Source organism: Melospiza melodia, unplaced genomic scaffold (genome assembly GCF_035770615.1).
Source record: "Melospiza melodia melodia isolate bMelMel2 unplaced genomic scaffold, bMelMel2.pri scaffold_48, whole genome shotgun sequence".
Classification (NCBI taxonomy): Eukaryota; Metazoa; Chordata; class Aves; order Passeriformes; family Passerellidae; genus Melospiza; species Melospiza melodia.
Window position 1 is genome coordinate 876,587 of NW_026948796.1, and position 27,319 is coordinate 903,905.

At 51.3% G+C, this 27,319-nt stretch overlaps 1 protein-coding gene across 1 annotated transcript; it reads right to left on the reverse strand.

Moving 5' to 3' along the window:
- Positions 1 to 9,161: 9,161 nt before the first annotated feature.
- Positions 9,162 to 10,127, reverse strand: LOC134413686 (olfactory receptor 14A16-like). The gene has a single exon (XM_063147729.1). The coding sequence runs from the start codon at positions 10,125 to 10,127 to the stop codon at positions 9,162 to 9,164; it is 966 nt and encodes a 321-aa protein (XP_063003799.1).
- Between the last annotated feature and the right edge of the window lie 17,192 nt (positions 10,128 to 27,319).

Consider the following 27,319-nt stretch of genomic DNA (forward strand, 5'->3'; position numbering starts at 1 on the left):
GCCTTTTTTGATCAGCACTACCCAGACTGCTTTCATGACAGTGACTTTAGGAATCCTTAAAATCAGAGGGTTTTGGGAAAGGTGCAAAAGGCAGGCCTCAGAGACAGCAGAACTGTGATTAGAGATAAGTGGTAGCCGTAGGATTTGTCAGCAGCAAAGTTATATTAGAAGCAGAAAGTAAGGACAAACAGAAAAATGGTTTTTGTATTAACGCTTGGTAGAATAACTCCCTAAGCTACAGAAAAGTATATCTAGTGAGATATTAGGAAGTTCTAAGCTTGAGCTGTGTGCATTGTGTTTTAAGGCTTACAAGCAGGTACTGCATTCAAAATTAGCAACCATTGCTTCAGCCAAAGGTACCTGTGCTTACAGTGGTTGGATAGAACTACCGTCAATATGCTTTTGCTTTGTGGGATTGGTAAAAAAATTTAAAGTAAGTTGTAACATTGAGTTCTTTGTCTGCTGCCAAGGACACGAGCTGCTGGCATCTTCCCATTGTCATAACCATGTAATGAGACTGATGCTGGGAAATAAACAGCTCGAGACATGTTCCTCAGCAGTCCTATCCTGTTGGTGATTGGTACATAGCCCCTGGATGGCAACAGGTGAACTCAGGCTTTTGGTCACAGGCATCATGCTTAGCAGCTCTTGAAGTGCTTAGTCCCTGAGCACTAAGTCAAGGACAATTAAAGCCACACAGGCCACACTGCAGTGCTCAAACACAGCCCTGTTGCCGCTGCTGCTGAAATAGAATCAACTGACAGAGGCCATCACAGAAATTGCCTCACAAGCATCAAATGAAATTAAAAAATCCACCAGGAGAAAGAGAAACCATAACTTTTTGACTCCCTCCATTCTTTCTTCCAAGCAGCAGCAGAAAATGGAGATGCGCAGAGGTATTTCCAGCTGCTGCTGATCCCAGCTGGAGCTCAGCCTGCTGCCCAGGCCCAGCGGGAAGCTGAGCTCAGCCCGGGGAGCTCCCGCAATGTCTGGAGCTCAGCGCACACGGGCCCAGGCCCAGAGCCCTGGGCATGGCCGCCCATTGCGGGGCAGCGGCGCAGACGGAATGTCCTGCAGCCCAAACCTCCTGCTCCTGCCACACAGCGCCAGCGCTCTCCCCCTCCTCCTCCGCTCTCAGCACGGCACAAATTCCAGCTCGGAGGAGGCTGCCCCAGAGAGGGCTCAGGCTCCTGCTTCAGCCTCAGTGTCCCTGCAGAGGAACAGGGCATCTTTCAGGCACTTCCACAAGCTCAGGTCTCTCACTCCATGGGGAATCTGGGATGAAAATGACCTTGTCAGGAAGGACAAAAGCAGAGGGAGTGGATTGGAAATTATTAGGAAAAATGACCCTTTGTACAGGCAAAGCTCACTAAGTCATTCCCTGCATTTCTCCTTTTCAGATTCTTTCAGTCATCTCTTCAGAGGTCCAGCTTGTTCTGGTGCCTTTTATGAACTAACTGTAACTCTTTATTTATATCAATGCATGAGATGCAGAAGCATCTGAACTGAACACTGAAACAAACTCGCTCTCTCAACACATTTTTATGTTCTACATCACTTTCAAGATGTCCATGGGGGTGTTGGAATGATTATCATACAGCTCTCCATTTCTGGCTGCAGGCTCTGGAGATTCTTTCTCTGCATTCAGTCAGACTTGCATTCCCTGACAATTCCTGGTAGCCTGTCATGTTTTCTTAGTGTAGAACCGCAACAATGAAAACCTCCCCAGTGGCACAACTGCCCAGCCCACAATAAAAAGAAAGAACAAGCTGTAAAGTTCTTCAAACATTTGTCCTGCTTTGCTGCAAGAGTCGTGCTACATGCACGGTGTGGAAAGCCAAGAGAAGCTGTAGTTGGTGGCACATCTTGTGACAAAATCTGCACCTTGTTCTCCAGGAAACGTTCTTGGAAAGAATAAACAGGACTGTGGACAAGATTCTGGAAGAACTGAAACAGTTTTTAGAAAATGAAATGAAAACAGAAAGAAACAAACCAAGAGGTTTTACTCTATTTATTACTCTATTTATTACTCTATTTATTACTCTATTTATTTTTATGCTCCTGTTTGCACTGCTTCTCCATCCCATTAATTCGAAATGGATCTCACCTCTAAGATCCATGACTTGGCATGTTTTAGACACTGTCCAATACCATGAGCTATACACAGATTGTCTTCCCCTGCTTTTTATTTTTTTGAAAGAAATGCTGGAGAGGTAAATGCAATGCTTGGGTCAGGTATAAATTCTGCATTCAGGGAATGCGCTCCAATAGTGTGTGACCCTCAGTAGGGACAATGCACAGCAGCAACCGAGGGGATTCCTGTGCCACTGCCCAGAGTCCAGGCTCTGGGTCTTGGCTGAACTCAGCAAAGTTCCTGTGTTTGGACAGGCTCAGGGGCTGCCCCCGGGAAACGCGGGGCTTGGCGCAGAGGCAAGTGGGCAACAGACAAATGGACATGGGGACAAATGGCCCCAGAGCAGCGGCAGTGGGAGCGAAAGCAGCGATAGAAGCGACTTTGTCAACTCCCTCTGGCTTGTCCTCTCCCTCTCTGGCAGTCTCGCACCTTCTCCCGGTCTCCCTTTCCCGGTATCCCCTCGTCTCCCAGTCTCTCTCTCCACATGCCCAGCCGGGCCATGCCCCCGGCCCACCCCCGCTGCCACAAAGGCTCTCTCAAGGTGGATCCTCATCTCTGGGCACGGGGGGAATCCCAGTGCTGGGAGAGAGCAGCGGGCTCGTGGGCATCCCGCTGTGGCAGCTGCTGAGGAGGTGGCACATGTCCTGCTCTCCTCCAAAACAGGGAATTGATGGGAAAGTTTAGGCCCAGCTCTGAGCACATCCAGCAAGGTCTGGTCATGGGAATAGTGGGGCAAAGCAGACAGGAGCTTTCTCTGGCTGACCGGCAGTTTCTGCTTTCTCTCCCCAGAGTGCAAAGATCTGATCAGGTGGTGTTTATCTGTGAACTCCTTGGACAGACCCACCTTTGATGACCTGCTCTGTGATCCTTGGGTGCAAGATATTCCTCTGCCATAGAAGAAGGCAGAGAGCAACAGGCACACTTTGATCAAGGGCCCTGGTAAGTTCCAGCTCCACACATGCCTTGGCAGTCAAAAACAAAGGAACCCAGAGCTTTTTGTGCTGCCTGTGTCACTGCACCGGGGTCATGGGATGGGAACACACATCCCTTGTGCTGGAGCTGAGCTGCTCTGCCCAGCACTGGTGGCCGCCATCCCAGCTGGTTTTGCTTGTCCTGGTTCACTGACAGCTGGGGGCCTGGGCAGAGCCCTGACAGCCTGGTCTGCCCCCAGGGAAGGAGAAGGAGCCCCTGGAGAAGCTGTACCGGGTGGGGATGCTGCTGCTGCTGCTGCTGCTGCTGCTGCTGGAGACAGTGAGGGTGACATCAAGGATGACAAGCTCTTCCTCAGCCTGGCCACGGGAGGCTGAAGGTGATGGACTTTGATTCTGGCACCTTCTTCAAAGCCAAACTGCACAGGGAATTTGCAGATGAGTCCCCACCTGGGGAAATTCTGCCAGATTTGGGCATGGCCCAGCCTGGCGGGGAAGCAAAGGTTCCCCATTTGCTGGGGCAGATGCAACTCATTCTTCAGTCGCTGCCCAGCTGCTTTTGGCAGGGCTGGGAGGATGGGCTGGGGTGGGTACGAAATGGGAGTGGGCTCCTGGCCCTGCCAACAGCCCCCAGCACCCACCGTGCCCCGGGCTGGGGCTGGGGCAGCCAGCCCGACACAAACAAAGCCCCATGGTGGGAGCAGAGGTGGGGCTCCAGAACCTGTGCACAGCTGCTTTGCTGTGCAGGCAAGGAAGGGCTGGGCTGCTCCACTGCCCTTGTTTGCTTTGGGATCACTGTGATTTTGGGGGGCAGTGCAGAGGGAAGAGAGAAAGTGTGGGCTTCCCACAGCCATGGCTGGGTTTTTCCCTGGCATGCAGAGGTTAGGCCTTCCTTAAGGCCCTGACAGAGATAAGAGTTTTTACCTTTATTCTTGTTTTCCCTTTTTGCATCTAAGCTCTTTTCAGTAATATGTTGTTTATTTTTCCAGAGGAAGTATTCCAGGTGGTCCAGTGTGGATGAGGAAGTGCTGGGGAGCAGCTGTGGCGTGGATGGGCCGTGCCCTTGGAGAAGGCTGAGGCCATGGTTTGGGAGCAGCTTTTCTTCCAGCTGTGACTGGCATGAGGTCGGTCCCTGTGTGCTTGGCAGGGTGGGATCAGAGCTTTTGGGAGATGGCAGCAAGCACAGGAGCATCCTGCTCTGGGCAGCTGCTGAGGGCTGGATGTGCCATGGCTGGCTGCAGGCTGGGCACATGTGCTGCCCTCCTGCTCTGCTGCCAAAGGCAGCAGGGATGGGCAGCTCTGGGTACAGCTCTGGGCACAGCCAGCATGGCCTGGGCACCGCAGGCCTTGGCACAAGGGCACAGGAGCCCTCAGCTGACGGGCGGTTTCTGCTTTCTCTCCTTGCTGCTGGGCTCTGTGGGTGCTGAGGCTGCTCTGGGCTCTGCCAGGGCTCTGCTGGGCTCAGCCCTGGGCCCAGCTGGGCTGGCTCTGCCCTCACATTGCTCTGACAGCTTTGCATCAGACGAGCCCGTTGCGAGCACAGCGCCTGAGCTTTCTGCTTTGGCAGGTGAGCGAGACTCTGCTGCAGGCCCAGAGATTGCAGCTGGGGACACACATCCAACTGGCAAGGACCCAAACTCTCCACAGTCCCAGCTGAATGCCTGGATTTTACAGGGTGTTTTGTCTGTCCCGTTCTTCCTTCTTGATTGGCTGGAATTGTGCAAATGCACTTTCTTCCTCCTCTAGAAATGCCACGAGTCGGCCAAAGCTGGCGAGTGGGCCGTGCTCCTGAGGCAGTGCAGTCTGGAGCTGGTGGATGGAGAATTGCCCTTCTGCACTGCCAAACCAGAGCAAAAAGCTGTCAGTGGGACTTTGTGACTCGAAGAAATCCCTGACAGTTTCAAAAGGAATGTGCAGCTCATTCGCAGGGTGAGAAGGAAGGTCATCTTCTCAAGGATTCGGGCTTTGACAAAGTTTCCATTCCCAGTCCTGCTTGGAGCTGGAAGGGCACAAAGCAATTTCCTCTTCATTCGAGCACAATTTCAAATACCAGTGTTGGAAACAAAGCCCAAAATCTTTTAAGAGGCTGCTGAGGTCAGTGAGATGGATCCGCGCCATCAGCACATTTACAATGTAAAGAACTGCGTTCTCTTTTTAAAAAGATCATTTACCTTTTAATGCAAAGAATGTAACTTTGCATTTATGTTTTGTTTTTTTCACTAACATTGTGTTATGTTTTTAACACTTGGATTTTATTCTTATCTTTTACAATTTATCAATTTTTTTTTCCTTTTTCCTTTTTTTTCCTTTAAATAGAAAACATGTCCTATCAAAGGAATGTCCTTTGCTCCTGGTTCCTGTGTGGAAAAGCTCCCTTCCTGCTGGCTGAGCTGCTCAGGCAGAGCCCGGCAGCTCCTGGCCCTGCAGGGCTGAGGCTTTTCCCCATTGCTGGGCACAGACTGATGGAGCAGCACTGCTCAACTCGGGCACACAGAGGCACCAGCAGCAGCTGCCTTTGGCCACCTGAGGCTCCAAGGCCCAAACTCTGAGCAGCCAGGGCTGGAAGAGACTGGCAGGATCTGATCCCTGACTCTGGGCCAGGGCTGCACAAATGACCCCACAGCAGCAGCAGCAGCAGATGGAGCTGACTTTGAGCACAGCCCCTGCCCCTCTTCCCTCCCGTGGGCAGCAGTGTCACAGCAGCCTGAGGCACCTGGGAGCCCCCAGTGCCAGCAGGGACTGGAGATGGCAGCCCTGGGCTCCTGGAGGCTGTGCAAGGAACGGAGCTGGGCACTCCCTGTCCATGGGGAGCTTCCAGATGGAAAAGGCTGCTGTGCCCAGGCAGCTCCAAGGCCACAGAAAGGAGGCTCTGGAGCACTGGATCTGTGCCAGTGCCACAGTCCTGGGCAGCAGCCACCGAGCCCTGGGGGAACAGAGGGCACAGCAAGAGGGACAGAAGCAGGCAAGGGCAGAGACTAGAGAGAGCCAGGCCTGGGAGCAGGAACAGCTGCTCCATTGCACTCTTGGAAAAAGCTCTTGGCTGGTTCAAAGCAGTGAAAGGCGTGAAGGGCAGAGAGGAGGCCACAGCAAACAATGCTCCTGTTTGCACAGCCTCCCCTCTCCGTGTCCCAGTAGGAATTGCATGGACTGTGTTCTTCTCTCCGAGTCGTCTTGTTCAGCATAAGCAGCTCAGCACCAGGAGCTGAAGGAGCTGAAGCCTCAGGCCAGAGGAGCTGGGCAAGAGGGAACTTTTGGAGCAAAGTAATGCTGCCAACGTGGACCTGACTGATTCCAGCAGATGGAATAATGGAATTATAGAATCCTTTCTGCTGGAAAAGACCTCTAAGCTCATCCAGTCCAGCTGGTCACCCAGCAGTGTCAAGCCCAGCACTAAACCACGTCTCTGAAGTGCCAAGGCCTGGACGCCAGCGGCAAGTGAGGCCTTGACAGCAGGCCCTGAGCCAAAGGTGACCTCTGGATGTACCTTCCAAGCAAAGGTTATCTTTGTAACTGCTCATTAATGAAATATGATGATCATTAGAGCTGTGATAGATGTATCCACTCATTAGTGAAACATGTGTTGACCTTTGTGTATTTAGAAGCCAGACAAGGCCATGAAATCTGACATTGGGCCTTGTTTGGGGCTGTATAGTCAAAGTCACCTCCCTTGGTTCCTCCTTGAGCCCTGGCCAGGCTTTGGGTGGGACCAGGAGGAGAATGGAACCAGATGTTCCTGCACTAGGAATGCTGTCAGTTTGTTCATTCATCACTGTCAGAGCTGGGCCCTCTCCCAGCGGGGTTGGAGCCTCGCCTGGGGCTGGAGGCACCTGCAGGAATTCCCAGTGCCCAGGAGTGGCTCTGCAGCCCTTGGCTGTGACAGCTTCCCCAGCTGCTGTGTGGATCTGGGGGATGGTAAAGCCTGAGGGTAGCTGGGGCTGGATCTTAATCACTGCAGGCAATCTTTGGTGTTGATGATTTGGAGCATTGCTGAGCTGCTCCTTCTGTGATTCTTTGCAGTTTTGCACTATAATAAATCACACAATTCCTGAACTTGGTGTCTGTGTCTTTGGTGTTGACCCTGCCCACCAGCAAAACAGAGACTGAGGGCCCACAGAACCAAAGGTGCCTTGTGACACTGTGGGGCCTGGTGTGACCAAGGGGACCAGAGTGACACTGCGGGGCCATATGGAACCAAGGGGACCAGAGTGACACTGTGGGGCTTGTGTGACCAAGGGGGCCATAGTGACACTGTGGGGCCTGGTGTGACCAAGGGGACCTTAGTGACACTGCAGGGCCACATGGAGCCAAGGGGACCAGAGTGAGACAGTGAGACACCATGAAACCAAGTGTTCATTGTGACACCATGGGGGCCACGTGGAACCAAGGGGCAATTCTGACATTGTGGAGCTTCGAGGAATAATTCCACAGGGCATTTCAAAGTTCCAGGGACTTGTATGTCCAAAGATCCAGTGATTTCTTCTCCTTGGCACTGCCCTGTTCAGCTCTCCCTGGCCCTACCCCAGCCCTGCAGAGCAGCCCAACCCTGTCTGGCCCGGCAGCAGGAACTGGAGGCCCTGGAGGTCAGGGACAGCCACTCTGTGTCTGGAATGCTCAGCAGATGCTCAGCTTGGGCAGCTCCTGCTGTCCCAGGGCCAGCCCTGCTGCCCAGCACAGCAGCAGAGTTGGCCCCGGGGCTCCTCAGGCAACTCCTGCTGGCCCAGGGACAGGGAATCCTCTTGCCAGAGCTCCTCTGCACACCCACGGGGTCTTGCTTTTCTCCTGGCCCATGCCAGCTGCCCCCAGAGCCTTTCCCAGGGGAACACGTCTGTGCTGGCCTGAGCAGCCATTGCTGCAGCCCCTGCCCTGCTCCCCAGAGCCTGAGCTGGGGCTGCTGCTCTGCAGAGCACGGGGGCTGTGCTGCCTGGGGCCCTGGGTGCCTCTGCTGGGCTCTGCTGCTCAGCCTGGCACACAGAGGCAGCTGATGGTGCTCCCTGCACTGACCCCCTCCCACACAGGCTCTGCGCGGCCATGGAGGGGCTCAGAGGTGCCTGCCTTGTTCCAGGGCTGCCAGAGGGGCTCGGGGCTGCCCTGGATCCTCCTGGGGGAGTTCCCTGAGGGTCAGAGCAGTCAGTGCCCAGACTCCTTTACCTGTGCCTGCTGTGTCCCTGGGCTGCAGAGCTCTCCTGGCTCACAGCAGACATTCAGTGCCTGATCTCAGGGTGACCCCACCCTGGCCAGTGCCCAGTGAACTCCACTCCCTGCTGCTCCCTGGCACATACTGTCCCTGCAGGTCCCCTGTGCTCTCCTGTCAGCTCCCAAGGCCCTCCAGACAAACATTCCTCCGCCATCAGGCCTGGCACAAGATGCAGGAAGGTTTAGCACAGACCATCCAGCATCTGATGGGTACTGGCCACCAATGAGCTAAACCTGCCCCAGACCTGAGTCCCCTAAAGGCCACCCTGGGACCCTGATCTCATCCCACAGAGCCCTGGGAATACAAGGAACACAAGGAGCCTCTTCAGAGTCTGTTTCTTAGGCCTGGTCCTGAGAGTGGTTCTGGAGGAGAGTGAAGCCTCCCTGCCCTGCCCTCAGGAGATGCCCTTTGCTGATGGAGCTGCTGTGCTGGAGCCCAGCTGTGTCCCAGCAGTGCCCATGGCCTGGCCCTGCCTGTGGCCACAGCAGGGACACGCAGCAGGACAGTGACCAAGCTGCCAGAGCACTCCGGCCTTACAGCCACAGCAGGGCTGGGAAGGACAGGGTGGAGTTAGGCAAAGCAGATGTGGGAAGAGCCAGGGCCATTGTCCATGGCTGTGGTGCTGTGCTGGGAGTCTCTTCCCTCCACCTCTGCTCAAAGGCAGAGACAGAGAAGGGCTCAGGAAGAATCTGGGATAGAGAGCTTAGAGCAAGAACTTGTTTTTATTTAAATGCCAAGAGAACAAGGCTCTTTTAAGTCTTTTTATTTCAAAAGAAAGGAGGATATTCATGTAGAAATGCTAAGAGTAATACTACAGTATTTTGTGAGAAACATTACAACAATAGAAAAAGTTACCATGGTAAAAAATAGACAAATAGGGGGAAAAGGCTGTAATTGTAAAGAGTTATATTCTGAAGGTTCTGTAGCAGAAAAGAGAATTTCTTGCTTCTGAAGTTGCAGTCACCAGTTTTCCCAGGGCATCCTTGAGCTCCTGGTTCCTTAGGCTGTAGATGAGGGGGTTAAGTACTGGAGGCACCACCGAGTACAGAACTGACAGGGCCAGATCCAGGGATGGGGAAGAGATGGAGGGGGGCTTCAGGTAGACTAAAAAGCCAGTGCTGAGGAACAGGGAGACCATGGCCAGGTGAGGGAGGCAGGTGGAAAAGGCTTTGTGCTGTCCCTGCTCAGAGGGGATCCTCAGCACAGCCCTGAAGATCTGCACATAGGAGAAAACAATGAACACAAAACAACCAAAATATAAAAGAGCACTTACCCCAATGAGCCAAAGTTCCCTGAGTTTGGAGTGTGAGCAGGAGAGCTTGAGGATCTGTGGGATTTCACAGTAGAACTGGCCCAGGGCACTGCCATGGCACAGGGGCAGGGAAAATGTATTGGCTGTGTGCATGAGAGCATTGAGAAAGCCACTGGCCCAGGCAGCTGCTGCCATGTGGGCACAAGCTCTGCTGCCCAGGAGGGTCCCATAGTGCAGGGGTTTGCAGATGGACACGTAGCGGTCATAGCACATAACTGTGAGAAGGGAAAACTCTGTTGTGATAAAGAAAAGAAAGAAGAAAACCTGAGCAGCACATCCTGCATAGGAGATGTCCCTGGTGTCCCAGAGGGAATTGTGCATGGCTTTGGGGACAGTGGTGCAGATGGAGCCCAGGTCGCTGAGGGCCAGGTTGAGCAGGAAGAAGAACATGGGCATGTGCAGGTGGTGGCTGCAGGCTACGGCGCTGATGATGAGGCCGTTGCCCAGGAGGGCAGCCAGGGAGATGCCCAGCAAGAGGCAGAAGTGCAGGAGCTGGAGCTGCCGTGTGTCTGCCAATGCCAGCAGGAGGAAGTGGCTGATGGAGCTGCTGTTGGACATTCCTTCACTCTGGGCATCGTGGACTATTGAAGGAAGACATTGACAAGCTGGGTCCAACTTCTTGAGTCAGTCCTATGGATTTTGCATGGAATCTCCTAAAAATTAATTGCCTTCCTGAGGGGGGACTTTGCTAGAGTTTTTTGAATGTGTGCTTTTGCAGCTGAGTTACTGATTCCTCTTCAGCTATGCTCCCTGGGTGAACATTGGGGACAAAACAGGGAGAACAGGGCTCCCTGCGCCCCGGTGTGGTCAGACATGCTGGTCCCCACAGAGGGGCCTTTGATCATTACACCTCATGCTAGTTGAGGGTACTCACACTTTAAATGTGCTTGAAAACAAAGTGGACTTTTGGAATGTCCCTGTTTTAAAAATATTTTCTTGAAATCCTTAGTTCTCTCCCTGTGCACCTTAACGTGGAGGGATGCAAAGGGTTGGTCTGGCTCTCTGCTGCCTGGAGTTGTGCCCACTGGGAGCTGTTTCAATCTATCCAAGCCTTGTTCCTGCCAGTGCTGCCAGAGCCCAGCACAGCCTTGGGGGCTCAGCTCTGCCCTGCAGACCCTTCCCAGCACAGGGCACTGCCCAGGGGCATCTCCCTGGCAGCAGGGCCTTAAGGGCAGGCCAGAACAGAGATGTTGCAAACCAAGATGCTGCTGCTGGTGTCTGTCGGGAGAGGAGGCTGAGGAGGCACTGTCTGAGAGAGATCTGAGGCCCATCTGCTGATGCCCAGGGTGACAGTGCAGGAGTCTCAGTCACACAGCCAAAGCTGACAGCCCCTTTCCCTTCCCTTGAGGAGAAAGCTGAGAGCAGCCCTGGCCATGCAGCACCATCTCCACAGCAGGAGGAATCTTCCCTGATGGGGGTGGCTCCTTCCACCTCCAACTTCTCCCCAGCAGCATCCATGGGGAGCTGCCAGGCAGGCTGAGAGCTGCCCCTGGCAGGTGGCACATGCCCTGGGCTGGCCAAGAGCACATGCCCTCCTGGCCAGCAGCTGCTCTGCAGGACAGCCCTGGGCAGCCCTGGCTGCAGCCCCAGCTTCACCCCCTGGCAGTAGGAGCCATCCTGCCCTGTCCCTCTGACGGTGCCTAGGGCAGCCCTGCTCTGCAGCACATCCTCCTCCTCCTGTGCCACAGAGAAACTGGGAGAGTCCTCCTGATCCTGACACATCCCCCTGGCTGTGGGGTGTGCTGGCTTCAGGAGATCCCTCCAGGAGCACAGGGGACATTGCCCTGCACCCACACACTCACCATGCACAGGGCTGTGAAGATGTTTCCCCAAGTGAAGTCTCAGCTCAATGTCTTCCCAATCCTGATTGCCTTCAGCCTGTCTCTGCCTGGCTCCTGTCCCCACAGTGCCTGCAGAGCTGGGAGAGGAGCTGGTCCTGGGAAGAGCTGTTCCTTTAAAGCTCAACAGCACAGACACAGTACAAGGACTTTAATGAACCTCTTGGGGATTTGGTGTTGTTTGCATCTGACTCAGTCCCTGAGAGTGTCTTGAAAAAACTTCTCAAGAACTCAAAATTAAATTGAAATTCTAAACTTTCTTAAAGTTTTAATGGGTTTCAGTGAGGGACACAACTAGGAAAGTGTCCCCAGGTTCCCGTTAGAGCAGAACACCGGAGGCAGGGATGACAGCTGGGGACAAACAAGACAAAGGTGTCTCTGGTGCTGAGCAAAGCTGGATGTGTTTCAGGAAAGAAAAGGGCCAAGGCCTGAGCCCCAGCCCCTGGCCAGGCAGATCCTGTCCCTCCCTCCTTGCTCAAGGCTCTTCCCGGGATGGGCACTGGCATGTGGGGATGTGCAACAGCAAGGGCAGGAGCATGGGACGGCCCCTGCCAGGCTGCTGAGCAGGGACAAGGAGGCAATGAGGCCCCAGACCTGCAAGGGTCACTTGTCTCCTGCTCCTGGCTCAGTGCTTCCCTTTTATGGAAAAGAACCATCCCTCTTTCCCAGGCACCCATTGTGGGAAACAGGACACCCATACAACTAACCAGTATGATTAAGCAGAAGCCATTTATTGCTTACATTATGCACTTATTTATACATTTTTATATATACACATCTGCATAAATATACTTATTTATATATTCTAACTACTGCATACACTGATCACACATCTCTTCATTGATGCCTCTCTCTTGTCCTTGTTTTCTGCATGCACTTCTCAGAGTATGTGACTGGTTACAGTTCAGGTGGTTCTCAGCCCTCTGTTATCAAGTTCTTATGGTCTTGGTATTCTGTTTCTCAGCCTTTTCTTTCTTCATGTAGCACAGTTTATGTGTTAGGAACCTTGATGAATTCTAGAGGGCTCTGATAGGAACAACTACAAGCAATATGGCTGGTGTACAGTGTGGCCTAAGTTGTTCATATACATTGCTACAATTCCCCCTTCTTCTTCTTCTTGCACCAGCCAAACCCTTTTCACTGTATTTTCTACCAAGCAGGTCACCAATTTCACTATGCATGGAATAGCACAAAGCAATACAATAATAACTACTAGTAATAACAAAGCTCCCTTTAAGATATCTTTCAATCATCCAAGTATTCCCCATCCCTCAAACCATTCATCCAAGCCCAAATCGTTCACAGTCAATTTCTTCATGTTGTCTTGTAGTTGTTTCAGTTTCCTGTGAACGAAAGAGAGGTTCATAAAACACATTCCTTCAGAACTCTCACACTTGTGCCCATGTGCTAACAGCAAAAAATCTATATATCAGCTCCATTTTGCAGTGTGCCATGTCTAATACTATCTACATCAGTGTGAATTTGATTTAAAATAGCTGAACTTGTTTTCAGTGAGGGAATCCACAAAATCAGAGGGTTTTGGGGAAGCTGAAAAAGGCAGGCCTCAGAGACAGCAGAACTGTGATTAGAGCTAAGTAGCAGCCATGAGATAGGTCAGCAGAAAAATTATTTAAAAAGTAGAAAAGCAAGGACAAATAGAAAAATGGTTGGTGTATTAACGCTTGTCTAGAATAACCCCCTAAGATACAGAAAAGTTTTTCTAGCAAGATATACGGAAGTTTGAAGCTTAATAATGGAGCTCTGTGCATTGTGTTTTAAGGCTTACAAGCAGGTATTGTATAAGAAATAAGCAAGCATTGTTTTTACCAAAGGTACTTGTGCTTATAGTGGTTGGATAGAACTGCTGTCAATGTGCTTTTGCTTTGTGGGATTGGTCAAAAATCTTATAAAGTAAGTTGTAACATTAAGTTCTTGGTCTGCTGCTCGGGATATGAGCTGCTGGCATCTTCCCATTGTCACAACCATGTAATGAGACTGATGCTGAAAAATAAAACAGCTCAAGGCACATTCCACAGCAGTCCCGTCCCATTTGTGGTTTGTACATAGCCCCCGGCTTTCTCTATACAAGAGAGACTGTACAAAGTACTTTACATTATTTGAATTTCATGAATTCTAATATCATATATATTTCAAGAATTGCTCTCAAAAATGAACCAAACCCCCCTGTCTTAAGGCACTTTCAGAACAACATGTACACACACCTCAAAGAAAGACCTCCAGTACTTGACCAGAATCATGAATCTAAAAGTGTTGAAGGGCCATAGCCTCTCATTATGTGGGGGACAGAATATGCTTCTGATTCTACAGATACAGGACCCCGGTGGATTCCCAGAATATTTATCAGTCCCTACGTAGACCACAGATCTGAAGACAACCCCTCGAATGAACAGGAAGTCAGCTCCCTCTCCCACCATGACACAGAAGCAGCTTTCTCTTGGAGATGAAGAAAAAAGAAATTCACATATCCAAACATTGTGGCAAGGACACTCATCACACGTAGATATATCCCATTGATAATGTCCATGTCAATCTGAAATGCAGACATACTCCTGCCTTTTCCACCATCTCTCTACCAGTGACCCTTTATCCCTACTCCCTCCCTTTTTCCTCTCTTGAAACTACTCCTTTTTCCCTGCCTCAAACTTCCCTCAAAAAAGAGAAGGGAATAATTGGGAGGAGTTGGTAAGAACTAAAGGGAGAACTTAAGAATATTTAGGAAGGACTTAAAATAAGTCAACTAATGTGTGTTTTTACCATCCACAAGTGAAAACTACCCAGTGGGAAAGAAAAAGTATGATTCTTTCTGCAATACCTTCCAGGGCACCCCGCAGCAGTGCCACCGTTGCCATTGTCTTTATCAGCGCCCTCATCCGTATCCAAATGACCACCAGCTGGATCGTCCCTCAGCCAAAACAAAACATATGGGTCACTTTGGTGAAATTATTAAAGCCAGACAATCTTTGTATAGCCATAGGAAGCGTAGATGATCTGCTCCCAACATGCCTGGTGGGACATGCCTGGTGGGAGTCCCCCTGTCACCAAACGACTGCCCATACCTAGGTAAGAAACCCAACCCTGTGGACACCTGGGACAAATGGACGACGATCCTCCCACACCATGTCTCCACAGGATTTGCTTTTCCAGGCCCAGGATGGTGTTACCGGCAGTGGTATGAGGCACAGAGTAGGTCTCCAGCCATCCAGTGGTGGCTTCCACCATGGTCAGCACATGGCGCTTGCCTTGGCGTGTCTGGGGCATTGTGATGGAGTCAATCTGCCAGGCCTCCCCATACTTGTACTTGGACCACCACCCACCGTACCACAGGGGCTTCACTCGCTTGGCCTGCTTGATGGCAGCACATGTCTCACAGTCATGGATAACTTGAGAAATACTGTCCATGGTTAAAACCACCCCTTGTCTCGTGCCCACCTATAGGTGGCATCTCTGCCTTGATGACCTGAGGCATGATGGGTCCATTGAGCTAGGAACAACTTCCCCTTATGTTCCCAGTCTAGGTCTATATTTGGCACCTCTATCTTTGCAGCCTAACCTACCTGCTCATTGTTTTGGTGCTCCTCATTGGCTCTACTCTTAGGGACATGGGCATCTACATGGTGGACATTCACAGCTAGATTTTCTACCCAAGACGCAATGTCTTTTCACTCATCAGCAGCCCAGATTGGTTTTCCTCTACTCTGCCAGCTGGCCTCTTTCCACCTTTCCAGCCAACCTGACCGAGCATTGGCAACCATCCACAAATCAGTATAAAGGTAGAGCTTTGGCCACTTCTCTCTCTCAGCAATGTCCAGGGGCAGCTGAACGGCCTTGAGTTCAGTAAGTTGACTTGATCCACCTTCTCCTTCAGTAGCTTGTGCAAATGTTGTGTTGGGCTCCATATGGCTGCTTTTCACTCCTGGCTCATCCCTACAATGCGACAGGAACTGTCAGTGAAAAGAGCATGGTGCACTTCCTCTGCTGATAGGTAATTGTATGGTGGAGCTTCTTTAGCCTTGTCACTTGTTTCTCTTCATCAGTGAGACCAAAGTTCTCACCTTCTGGCCAGTTTGTGACTATCTCTAAAACCCCAGGGTGGTTCATGTTCCCAATACAGGCGTGCTGTGTGATGAGGGCAATCCATTTGCTCCATGTGGGGTCAGTGGCGTGGTTGGTAGTGGGAATCTTTCCTTTAAACATCCACCCCAGCACTGGTATTCAGGGTGCCAAGGAGGAGTTGTGCTTCTGTACCAGTCAACTCTAAGGCCCCTTGAACTACTTCATAGGCAGCCAAGATTTCCTTCTCTGTGGGAGTGTAGTTGGCTTCAGAACCTCTGTAGCTTTGGCTACAAAATCCCAGTGGTCGACCCCGAGTCTCCCCAGGCACCTTCTGCCAAAGGTTCCAGGACAAGCCGTGGTTCCCAGCTGCAGAGTAGAGCACGTTCTTCACCTCTGGTCCTGTCCTGACTGGGCCAAGGGCTACTGCATGAGCGATCTCCTGCTTGATCTGGGCAAAGGCTTCTTGCTATTCATGGCCCCAGTGGAAATCGTTCTTCTGGCGGATGACCAGGTATAGAGGGTTCAAAATCTGGCTGTACTCGGGAATGTGCATTCTCCAAAAGCCTACGGCACCTAAGAAAGCTTGTGTTTCCTTTTTGCTGGTTGATGGAGACATTGTGGTGATCTTATTGATGACCTCAGTGGGAATCTGACACCATCCATCTTGCCACTTCACTCCCAGGAACTGGATCTCTCGGGCAGGTCCTTTCATTTTGCTCTTCTTGATAGTGAGGTGGGTTTCCAGCAGAATCTGGATGATCCTCTCTCCTTTCTCAAACACTTCGATTGCCGTGTTCCCCCACACAATTATGTCCTCCATATACTGCAGATGTTCTGGAGCTTCACCCTTTTCCAGTGCAGCCTGGATCAGTCCACAGAAGATGGTGGGGCTGTGCTTCCACCCCTGGGGCAGTCGGTTCCAGGTGTACTGTATGCTCCTCCAGGTGAAAGCAAACTGAGGCCTGCATTCTGCAGCCAAAGGAATGGAGAAAAATGCATTGGCAATGTCTATAGTGGCGTACCACTTTGCTGCCTTGGACTCCAGCTCATACTGGAGTTCCAGCATGTCAGGCACGGCAGCACTCAGTGGTGGAGTCACTTCATTCAAGCCACAATAGTCCACAGTCAATCTCTATTCTCTGTCAGACTGGTGCACAGGCCAGATGGGGTTGTTGAAGGGTGAGTGGGTTTTGCTGACCATCCCTTGGCTCTCCAGCTCATGGATCATTTTGTGGATGGGGATCACGGCACCTCAATTCGTTCAATATCGCCAGCTGTGCACAGTCGAGGTGACAATTGGCACTTCCTGCTCTTCCACCCTCAGGAGTCGTACTGCAGATGGGCTTTCTGATAGTCCAGGCAAGTTGTTCCACTGCCTAATGTTCTCTGCCTCTACAGCAGCTATTCTAAAAGCCCACCTGAGTCCCTCTGGGTCTTTGTAAAGCTGTTCCAGAGGAAGTCTATGCCCAGAATCCATGGGGCCTCTGGGCCAATCACAATAGCATGTTTCTGCCACTCCTTCCCAATCAGGCTCACCTGGGCTCCCAACAGGGTCAATTGCTGTGATCTCCCCATCACCCCAGCAATGGAAACAGGTTCTGCCCCCACATGTCCCGATGGTTACAGGGTACACTGCGCACCAGTATCAACTAAGGCTTCATATTTTTGTGGTTCTGATGTGCCAGGCCATCGGATCCACACTGTCCCATGCCTCTTCCTGACTAGAGACAGGTCTCCTCTAGCCCTGGCTATTATTTCTTTCCTGGGCATACATGGTAGAGTTTTCTTCAAGGTAATCCAACAGATTGTCCTCCCTTCTGTAGTGTCCACAAGCTCAGTCGTGGAAGGCTGAGGCTACTTTCATTTGTGTGGAACTCTCTCAGTTAGTGTTCCCCTCCTTGAGTTGATGCACCTGTGCTGCCAGGACAGAAGGGGGCTTCTCAACCCACCTTCCCATGTCTTCCCCATGGTCATGCAAGAAAGAACCACAGGTCAGCCCATGGGGTGTACCCTCTCTCTCTAGCTGGGGGATGTTGGGCTCTGACTTTGGGGCCTGTGACTCACCCGGGTGCCACATGGATCTTCTTCACCTCCTCCTTCATCTCCCTTATCTCCTCTTTGAGGTGCTTGATCACAGCAGAGACATGAGCCTGCATGGGGCCATTGATCATACTCTCACAATATCTAAGCTTGTTGGTGACAGAACCCACTGTCTCGCGTTTGTTATCAGCATTAATTGTTGCAATGAAGGTGGTGTATTGAGATGGCCCCAGATTTGCCAGACTCCACAACATTTGCCCTGTGCACCTGACCTTGTCGGGGTCATTATCATGCTGTCCATCCCTCCAAAGAGTCCCTCCAATACTGCCACTTCTCTCAGCTGCTGGATCCCTTTCTCAAGGGCCTTCCAGCACATTCTATGGTGGTGCTCCTGCATTCTCTCCCTGTGGACAAACCTCTCTCTGACATTCATTAAAAGCTGCTCCCAGAGGGAAAGGGACCCTTACTCCCTTACAAAAATCTGATTCTCACCTGAATCCTGGGTCAAGGGCCCCAAATTCCTTGCCTCACCACCATCCAGTCGCAGGCCTATACCCATGAGGTCCCAGACCCAGAGTAACCAGGTTGTATCAGCCTCATGTCCCCGTCGTACAATGTCTTTGTGCAGATTACAGAGACTTTTGTACATCAGGGACTTGGTGATGATCTCAACCATTGGCTCCCCTGTGGGTTGTGAAGGCCCTCCTTTCTTATCCTTGCCTGGGTGCTCAGATTTCATTTTAGATCTCCTTGTTTCCACAGGAGCAACTGCTGCTGGCTGTGTCTGCCTTTGCAGTTCAGCTGGAACCTGGACGGTTGTAACATCTGCGGGTTCCACTGCTGCACCCTCAGACTCTCTCTCTTTGAGGCAGGGGGAGGGTTTCTCACCAGCTGGGGAAATGTGCTCCTTCAGCATCTGGCCCATCTCCTTCACCAGAACCACCACCCACTCTGGGTGGTTCATTTCTGAGATGGGCTGTGGGACAGGGTCAGGCTCTGGGGCAGCAGCATCCCTTGTCTCTGGGGTTGGTGTCAGCGTGGTTTTATCCAGGTCAATCTTCCCTTATCTCTGAATGCTAAATAGAACAGGCCTATCAGCAACACCAACCACTGTATGATATCATTAGCATTTAGAGTGGATCTGAACCCTTTGAAAACTGGTGGGGCAGGCCCAAAGAGCTGGGTGAAGGGTTGGGAGAAAATGTCCACCGGTGTCATTTCCTCAAAGTAAGTACCATTATTAAAGTAAGCCCAAAACCACACAGTTAGTGTGTGATAGCTCTGAATCCATGTGCCTGCCTTCCAGTGGAAGTTAAAAATCCATGAATCCCTCACCTCATTAAGCCATAAAGCAAACTGGATAATAGCCACAGCAGCCTTAGTTATGGTTAGCCTGTGTTCCCAGGGATGGCTGGGGTGCTCCTGATGGGGAAGAAGGAAGAGATCCAGGCCCTCTGTGAGGGTGATGAGCATAGCGGGCTGTCAGTGAGGGCTGGCTGGGTGAGCTGCAATGCCTGGGCAGGGAGCTGCAATCCCTGCCCCGGCTGCGGTGGGCTTTGATCCTTGTGTGGACGAGGGGTGGCGTGGGCAGAGCACACAGAGATTTCAGGGACATGGGTGAGGGGATTCATGGCCAGCACCTTGCAGCTGATCCCCTTGGCCCCTCCTCTCTTGTGGCCACGGAAAGAACTGGGTGGGATGGGCCTGGCAGAAAGGTCTCCTTGGATTCCTGCAGATTCAGGTTCTGAACATGGCTCTGTTCCTCTCTCTTACAGCCCTTCAAGCCCTGAGTGAAGACAACAGCCCTTCCCACATAAGTACATTTGTTCAGGTGATGCTTGAGGGAAGACCTGCAGAATTACTTTCATCTGTTGGCTCACAAGAACCAGTGTCTCTTTAAGACCTCCAGATCCCTTGGAAGGTGAGACCTCCAGGAGATCAGAGAAGATCAGCTGGAGCTCCAGGCACAGCTGATGATTGGCACAGCTGCGCCTGTGGGAAGCTCCCATAGCTCCTGCCTTCTCCCTCCCTGTTGACAGCTCCCTCCCTCCAGCCTTCAGACCCTGCCTATGGTAGTTGGTGTTTTACAGTTGTTTTAATATCAAAGTTAGATTTCCTATGTTAGTCAGTTATAATGGTTTCTCCCATGTACCCCATTCTGTTCTCCCTGACGGCTCTTCCTATGTTGTTTACCACAAAGTTTTCCCACCACTTGTCTGCCCATCAGTGTGTCAGTCTCCCTGCTCCTCCCATCATTCCCTTGTAAACCCTTGTCAATCTCACTTGTACTGCCCTTATTCTTGTCAGTCTCTGTAGTAACTCCCCTTGTATTCTCGAATGTTCTGTGTCAGTCAGCTATGTCTCGATGGTTGATTGCTTTGTGAGACTTCTTCCCTCCCCTGAATGATCCTTATTTGAGTTGATAAGTGATGTGTTCCTCCCCTAAGATCCCCTCATTGGGTGAAATTTGTATCCACCCCTTGGACCATCCCCTCTTGAAAAATGCTAGTCATACCCACTTTCCTTGTGACTTGCAGATGACCCCTTTCAGGATAAAAGCCTCCTTGGAAATTCAGACAAAGCCTCCTTGGAAACTCAGACAAGTGATCCTTCCTTGCTTCCTTTGCCTCTGATTTCTCATGCCGTGCTCCTGCTGTGTGTTATGAATAAGAAGCTTGACTAGCCAATATTCAAGCAGCAATAAATTTATTATTTAATATGGTAAAGTATGAGCAGTACAGCGCTGGGTACGGTGGGGCAAGTTTTCCCTCCAACTGCACACTGATAATTGATGGTTACAGGTATTTATAAGGGTACTCATCAGCTTTTTTTCAGCAGTTTCTATTTCCAATTTTTTACTCATCAGCAATTTTTATTCCAAATCACAATTCTCTACACTGTTGTGATTTTAATTTCTCAGGATGTATCTCAAAGGAGTAACCCCAGATGGTGACGGTCTGGTTTCCGAAAGAATAAAGACGAATCCCATCTGGTGGAGTCCAGCTCCCCAGATGTATGTAACCACCTTTTAATTGCAGAGACTGTAAATCTCGTAACAGTGATGTCCAGCTTCCCTTTGGTCAAAACCATAAACCCTTGAGGTGATGTTCATCTTCCTTTCTCAAGCTGTTTTTCTCTGCTTCAGTAAGGTGTGAGATAAGCATATTTCCTTTATATATAGTCCAAAGCTATAGTTTCAAAGGATGCAAGTAATATTCTAAAATGATACTTGAAAAGGTTATTATTGCAGAGACTTTTTTATGGATTAAATGCAAGCAAAAAGCAACATCCATAACACCTTAATTCCAATGCTCCTAAATCAACAAGGGTTAATTGCAAACAAAAAATAGGTTCAAAGGCCTTTTTCCATGCTTTATTTTCCTCAGTTATTATTAGAATTCACAACTATCCCATTGTCGGGGTCCACACATTTCGCAATCACAAGTACACACATCGCCTGTTTGTACCTGACACGAAACACAGCTTTGCATCTCACACCAGTACAGCCCCATCCATCCCAGTAAACCTGAGTTCATTCCCAGTCGTTCCCAGTTCCTCCCAATGTCATCCACAGCATGTTCCAGTGTCCCCAGTCTTCTCTGCAATCATCCCAGTTTCTCCCAGTATCCCCCAGTGTCACTCCCAGTAGGTCCCAGTGTCTCACACAGCATTCCCAGTGTTCCCCAGTATGTCCCAGTCCTCCTCAGTGTTTCCAAGGACAGTTTAATTTCTCTCGGTGGCCGTGGCAGCCAAACCCAGCAGTGGGGTCAGTGCAGTGCCCTTGGCCACAGCCCCTTGCAGGGGCCCAGTGCAGCTTGGGCTGATGATCCACCCTCACAGCTGGCCCAGGGCAGCTCTGCAGTGCCTTTGGTGGCACCTGGGGCGGGCACACACCTGAGCAGTGTGTCTGTTTGCAGTGGGGAAACTCAGGAGTTTGAAATTACTTCAAAAAAACCCAAAAAGGGAAAACCCCTCTTAGGCTGAGTGCAGCCAGCTCTGCAAGCACAGCAGGTCCCAGGACAGTGAGGACAGACAGGTTGGGGCTGGGCAATGTGGAGCAAGATTGTCCACACTGGGTCAGAGCTCAAGGCACAGCTCCTGTGAGCAGGCCAGAGCTGCTGAGGAGAGACCCTGGGTCAAAATCAATCCCAGAATGCTGCAATCACCTCTTCTCCAAGTAAAATAAAATAAAATAAAATACAATAAAATAAATTAAAATAAAATAAAATAAAATAAAATAAAATAAAATAAAATAAAATAAAAAACATCCTTTAAAATAGGAAAGTGTATTTTTTACAAGTCTTTGAAATATTTCTCTAACACTGGACTAGGAAAATTTTAATGACCCTCTCAGGGTTTTGGTGTTGTTTACATCAGACTCAGTCCCTGGGAGTGCCTTTAAAAAACTTCTCAACAACTCAAAGTTAAATTGAAACTCCAAAGTTTCTTGAGGTTTAATGGGTCCCACATGAGGGACACAACTGACAAAGTGTCCCCAGGTTCCAGTTAGAGCAGAACACTGGAGGCAGTGATGACAGCTGGAGCCAAAAAGGCCAAGGTGTCTCTGGTGCTGAGAAAAGATGGATGTGTTTCAGGAATGCCAAGGGCCAAGGCCTGAGCCCCAGCCCCTGGCCAGGCAGATCCTGTCCCTCCCTCCTTGCTCAGGGCTCTTCCTGGGATTGGCACTGGCATGTGGGGATGGGCAATGCCAAGGGCAGGAGAATGGGGCGGCCCCTGCCAGGCTGCTGAGCAGGGAGAAGGAGGCAATGAGGCCCCAGGCCTGCAAGGGTCACTTGTCTCCTGCTCCTGCCTCAGGCCCAGGGCCAGCAGCCATGGCCAAAGTGCTGCCCAAGTTGGCTCTGGCAGGGCTGTCTTGCAGCTGCTGCCCATCCCTGTGCCCTGTGCAGCCCAGGCTGTCCCATGGTGTCCCTGCCCTGCGCCTCTGCCCCTGCAGGCTGTCGGCTTCCCCCGGCTGCCCCACCTGGCTGGGCCCTTCCTTTGCTGACAGCTCTGCCTCCTGCCTGCCTCTGCCTGCCCACACAAAGCCTGGGGCCGATACCAAAAGGGTTCATTTCATTTTTACCCTTCCTGTGGACTTTCAGTACAGGAACAAGGCATGCAGGGGCTGCTTTCCCAGCAAGGATGGTTGGAAGAGAAGAAGAAGACATCTGGCTCAAGGGTGCAGGGATAGAGAAAACAAGGAGTGAATCTGGGAACTTGTGGTGGGTTTTATGGAAATGGATAAATTGTAATTCACATTTAGCAACTGTACATATGCAACACACTGGTAGAATTACAGGTCCGTGTAAGGTCAGGAGTTATCCCTCACTGGGATAGAGCTCTGGCGTGAATAAATAACACCCTCTGAAATATCAAATTAGTGTTAAGAAGCCTCTTCTGATATTGCAGAGTATGGTGACAGCGGGGCTTCACAGACCCAAGGAGTCAGCTGTGACACTGTGCAAACTCATGGAACAAAGGGTCCATTGTGACACAGCAGAACCCCCTGGAACCAAAATCCATTTTGGCACATTGGGACCTAATTGAACCAATGGTCCATTGTGATACTGTGGATCCAAGGAAATCATTGTGGCCCTGAGAAACCTCTTAGAACCAAGGGGCAATTGTGACACAGCAAGGCCTGGTGGAACCATGGGTCAATTGTGACACTGCAGAACCTCACGGAACCAAGGGGGCCGTGTTCAACGGCGGAACCTCATGGAACAAAGGGTCGATGGTGACACTGCAGAACCAAGGAGACTGCTGCTGGCAGTGTGAAATCTCATGGAACCAGTAGTCCATTGTAACACAGCAAGGCTTCGTGAACCAAGGAACCATTGTGACACTATGGGGTCTTGGCAGGCCAAGGGGCAGTTGTGATACTGTGTGGCACCATGGAACCAAGGAGTCCATTGTGACACTGCAGGGCCCCTGGAACTAAGGATCCATGGAACAGTGGAGGACTCCACGGAACCAGAGGTCCATTGGGACATTGTGGGGCCTCATGGAATCCTGGAGGCCATGATGACACTTGGAGACCTTGTTGAATCAAGGGGTTCTGCAGGGCCTCATGGAACCAAGGAGACCCTTCTGACACTGTGAGTCCCCATGGAACCAAACATCCATTGTGATACTGCGGCAACCAAGGAGACCCCTGTGACACTGCAAGGCCTCATGGAAGCAAGGACCATTGTGTCACTCTGGAGCCCCATTGAAACAAGAGGCCAGTGTGACACATCTGGGCCTCATGGAACCAAGGATCCAATATGACACCACCACTGTGACACTGCAGGGTCCCATGGAAACAAGGGAACAGGGAACAGGTCTGGTTGGCTTGGCTTGACTGATCCAACTGCCCTTGGCATTTCGAGGGTCTCGTCTCTTGTACCCCTGAAACGCTGGGGCTCTGGGCTTTCCTTGAAATGGAAAAGAACTGCTTTTCTCGTTGAAGCATCCATGGCCAAAATGGGATTCCCTCTCCAAAATTCCCAATATCCAGGGATTGCTCCCAGAAAAAAGCCGCCATTGCCAACAAGTCTGCCTGCCTTTGGCTTCCTGAGAGCTGGGTCTCACATGCCTCATGAAACCTTGGAGACCATTGTGACACTGTTGGGCCATTTGAAATGCAGGAGCCATTGTGACATTGCAGGATACCATGGATCCAAGAGATCATTGTGAAACTATGGGGCCTTCTGAAATGCAGACATCATTGTGACACTGTGAGGACCCTGTGGCACCAAGGCCATCACTGTGGCTCTGCTGGGCTGCACGGTCCCAAGGGGCCAGTGTGGAGCAGCAGGGCTTTGTGGAACCAAGAGGCCATTGCTGCATTCCAGGGCCTTGTGGAACCAAAGAGCCATTGTGATCCTGCAGGGCACCGTGGATCCATGGAGAGCATTGTGGAATTGCAAGGCCCCATGGAATCATGGAGACCATTGGGACACTGTGGGGCCCCATGGAACCAAAGGGCCACTGTGACCCTGCAGGGCCGCATGAAAGCACAGGGCCACTGTGACACCGCAGAAGCAAGGAGAACATTGTGACACTGCAGGGCCTCATGGAACCAAGGGGAGATGGAACAGGTCTGGCTGGTTTGGCCTCCCAGGGGCCACCTGACAGGTCCAGCTGATCTTGGAATGCTGAGGGCTGCCTCTTATCAGCCCCTGGAGCACTGGGGCTTTGTGCTTTCCTTCCTATGGAAAAGAGCCATCTGTCTTCCCAGGTTCTCACAGCCAAAATTGATACTCCCCCTGAAAAATTCCCTATATGCAAGGGTTCTCCCTGACAAAAGCCGCCAGGACAGAGAGCTCTGGCTGGCTTTGGCCTCTGGTGGTCACCTCTCATCTCAATGAAGCCCCGAGGAAAGTATTTGAACAGGTTTGACTACTGGAACATCAGTGGGTCTCTCATCCTCTGAAAAACTCAGATGATATTCTGATCATATGCGTCTTTTTTTCCTCAGTGTGTATTATGCATTCAATATTATTTTCAGCTACATAATATTATTCTTCTCACCCTACCAGTGTTATCTGACACAAAACCCCTCCTCTACATATGGATCCAGGTCACCTGTACAGGCAAACGAAAGAGAGAATGCAGCAGGAATGATTTGTGTCTGCTCCCATCTGTCCAATCTTCTCTGGAGTTGGAGGTGCAGCCCCAGCACTTGGCAGGGCTCAAGGGCTCACAAGCTCAGCTCCCACACAGAGAATTTGCAGACCCTGGGCTGCTCTTCTTGGCCCCTGCACGCTCAGCCAGGCTGAGATGGACATTGATGGTTTCTGGGCCAGGCTCTCTGAGCCCAGCCCAGCTCTGTGCAAGCTCTGCCAGCTGCCCTGAGCTCTGGGCAGCACCAAGGGCCTCTCCCCAGCCCAGCCTAGCCAGCTCTGGCCCCACAGCTCTGCTCAGGCCAGGCTGCTCTGGCCACTGCCCCACTGCCTCAGCCCCTGGCAAGGGCACAGCAGCAGCTGCAGCTGCCACAGGACTCAGCCCCAGCCATGGGGGAAGGTGCTTGGCCAAGGCCAACCGAGGTTCCCTGGGTGCCCTGCTCCCCTCGGGCTGAGGTGCTGAGAGCTCTGCAGCCCCTGCTGCCATCCCATCTGCCCAGGGCAGCACAAGAGCCCCGGCCTTGGTGCCCTCAAGAGCTGGTCCTGCTCCAGGCCCAGGGCCCATGCCAGAGCTGGGGCAGCCACAAAGCTGTGCCCGTTTCTGTTCATTGCTGCTCTGATCAGGATGGATCCTCAGCACCTTGAAGTTTCCCATATGAATTTTACTTCTCCAGAGTCTTGTTCTGCCTTCAGCTTTTCAGTTCAGGAATTCAGAGCTGGAGGGGTCATTAACATTTTAAAACACTCTGACAAGACAAGACCTTGTGAATAATTTAATTTAAGGTCTACAAATTTTTGTGGTTAATTAGACGGATTTCAGAGTCATATTTGAACTGAATCTACTATATTGAAAACAATGCAAAGATACTCTTTTTTCTTGTTAATTTTCTTTTCCTGTTTGTTAATTGATATCAGCAATTTCCTGTTGATATTGATCTTTGCACATCCTAATGCAGTGTGAATAGACATTAACATCAGGACCCTTTGTGGCTGACAATCAATCAGACTTTTTCCCGAACCCCTCCCTACCATTTCCCTCATCCAACCCCTGGGGCCATGAGCAGCCTTGTGCAAATCTGAGCTTCCTCCACTGAAGGCTGCATCTGCAGCTTTCAGCTCCTTGGTATCAACTCCCACCTGCTTTTTTGCAGAAGAAACTGCCTGAGACACACAGGGGATCTGTGCTCTCCATCCCCTCCTGGCTGGTACTGCCAGGCTGGCATGAGGAGCCCCTCAGCCTTCCCTGCTCCAGGCTGGACAAGCCCAGCTCCCTCAGCCTCTGCTCACAGCCCAAGGGTTCCAGCCCCACCTTGGAGGCCCTTCTCAGACCCTGCTCCAGCTGCCAGACATCTTTCCTGCCCTGGGACCCCAATCCAGGCCCCAGCGACCTGGATAATCCACGTCCTTGATGTCCTGGTCACACAGCCCAGCCCCTTGTCTCCATGTCAGTCTCTGGGGTGGATCCTGTGGAACATCCTTTGGTGGAGGCTGTGGCTCCAGGTGGGCCAGGGGGATACCAGGGGATAGGGGACCCTGCTGGGCATGAACAGCTTTGAACTTCTGGGGGGAAACTGTGAGGGGGGCCTGGGGCAGAGTGACCAACCCAGTGACCTCACACAGCCCTCCTGTGACATCACAGCCTGCTCAGTAATGACATAGTTTTTCCTCTGATATCGCTATGCTGGTCTTTGATGCCACAACCCACTCTGTGAAGTCACAAAGCCCTCCTGTGATGTCACACAGCCACCCTCCCCCGATGTCACAGCCAGCTTGCCAGCTCTGTGATGTCACAACCCATTATCTAAAGTCAGATAGCTGGTCTCTAATGTCACAGCCAACTCTATGATGTCATAGTGTGCTCTGTGATGTCAGTCCTCTGCCCTGTGATGTCACACCTGTCTCTGTGATGTCACAGAGACAGCCTATGATGCCATAGTTGCTCAGTGACCTCGCATAACCCACTCTGTGATGTCATAGCCCACTCTGTGATCTCATGTCACCAGATGATAAATTGTCTATACCAGGTGAGCACACACATTGCTGGTTCTCCAAATACCCAGGCCTATGGAAACCAAACAATGCCCATTGTGTGAGAAGGGCAACTGAAATTCACCAGCCTCAGTGTCCTGCCAGCTCAGCCAGGCCCACTGGAACATTGGGGTCCCTGAGCACCAGGGTCCAGCAGAGAGAC

What these genes read in the sequence shown, in the direction of transcription:
- LOC134413686 (XM_063147729.1), bottom strand. Translation starts at nt 10,127, where the DNA reads ATGTCCAACAGCAGCTCCATCAGCCACTTCCTCCTGCTGGCATTGGCA.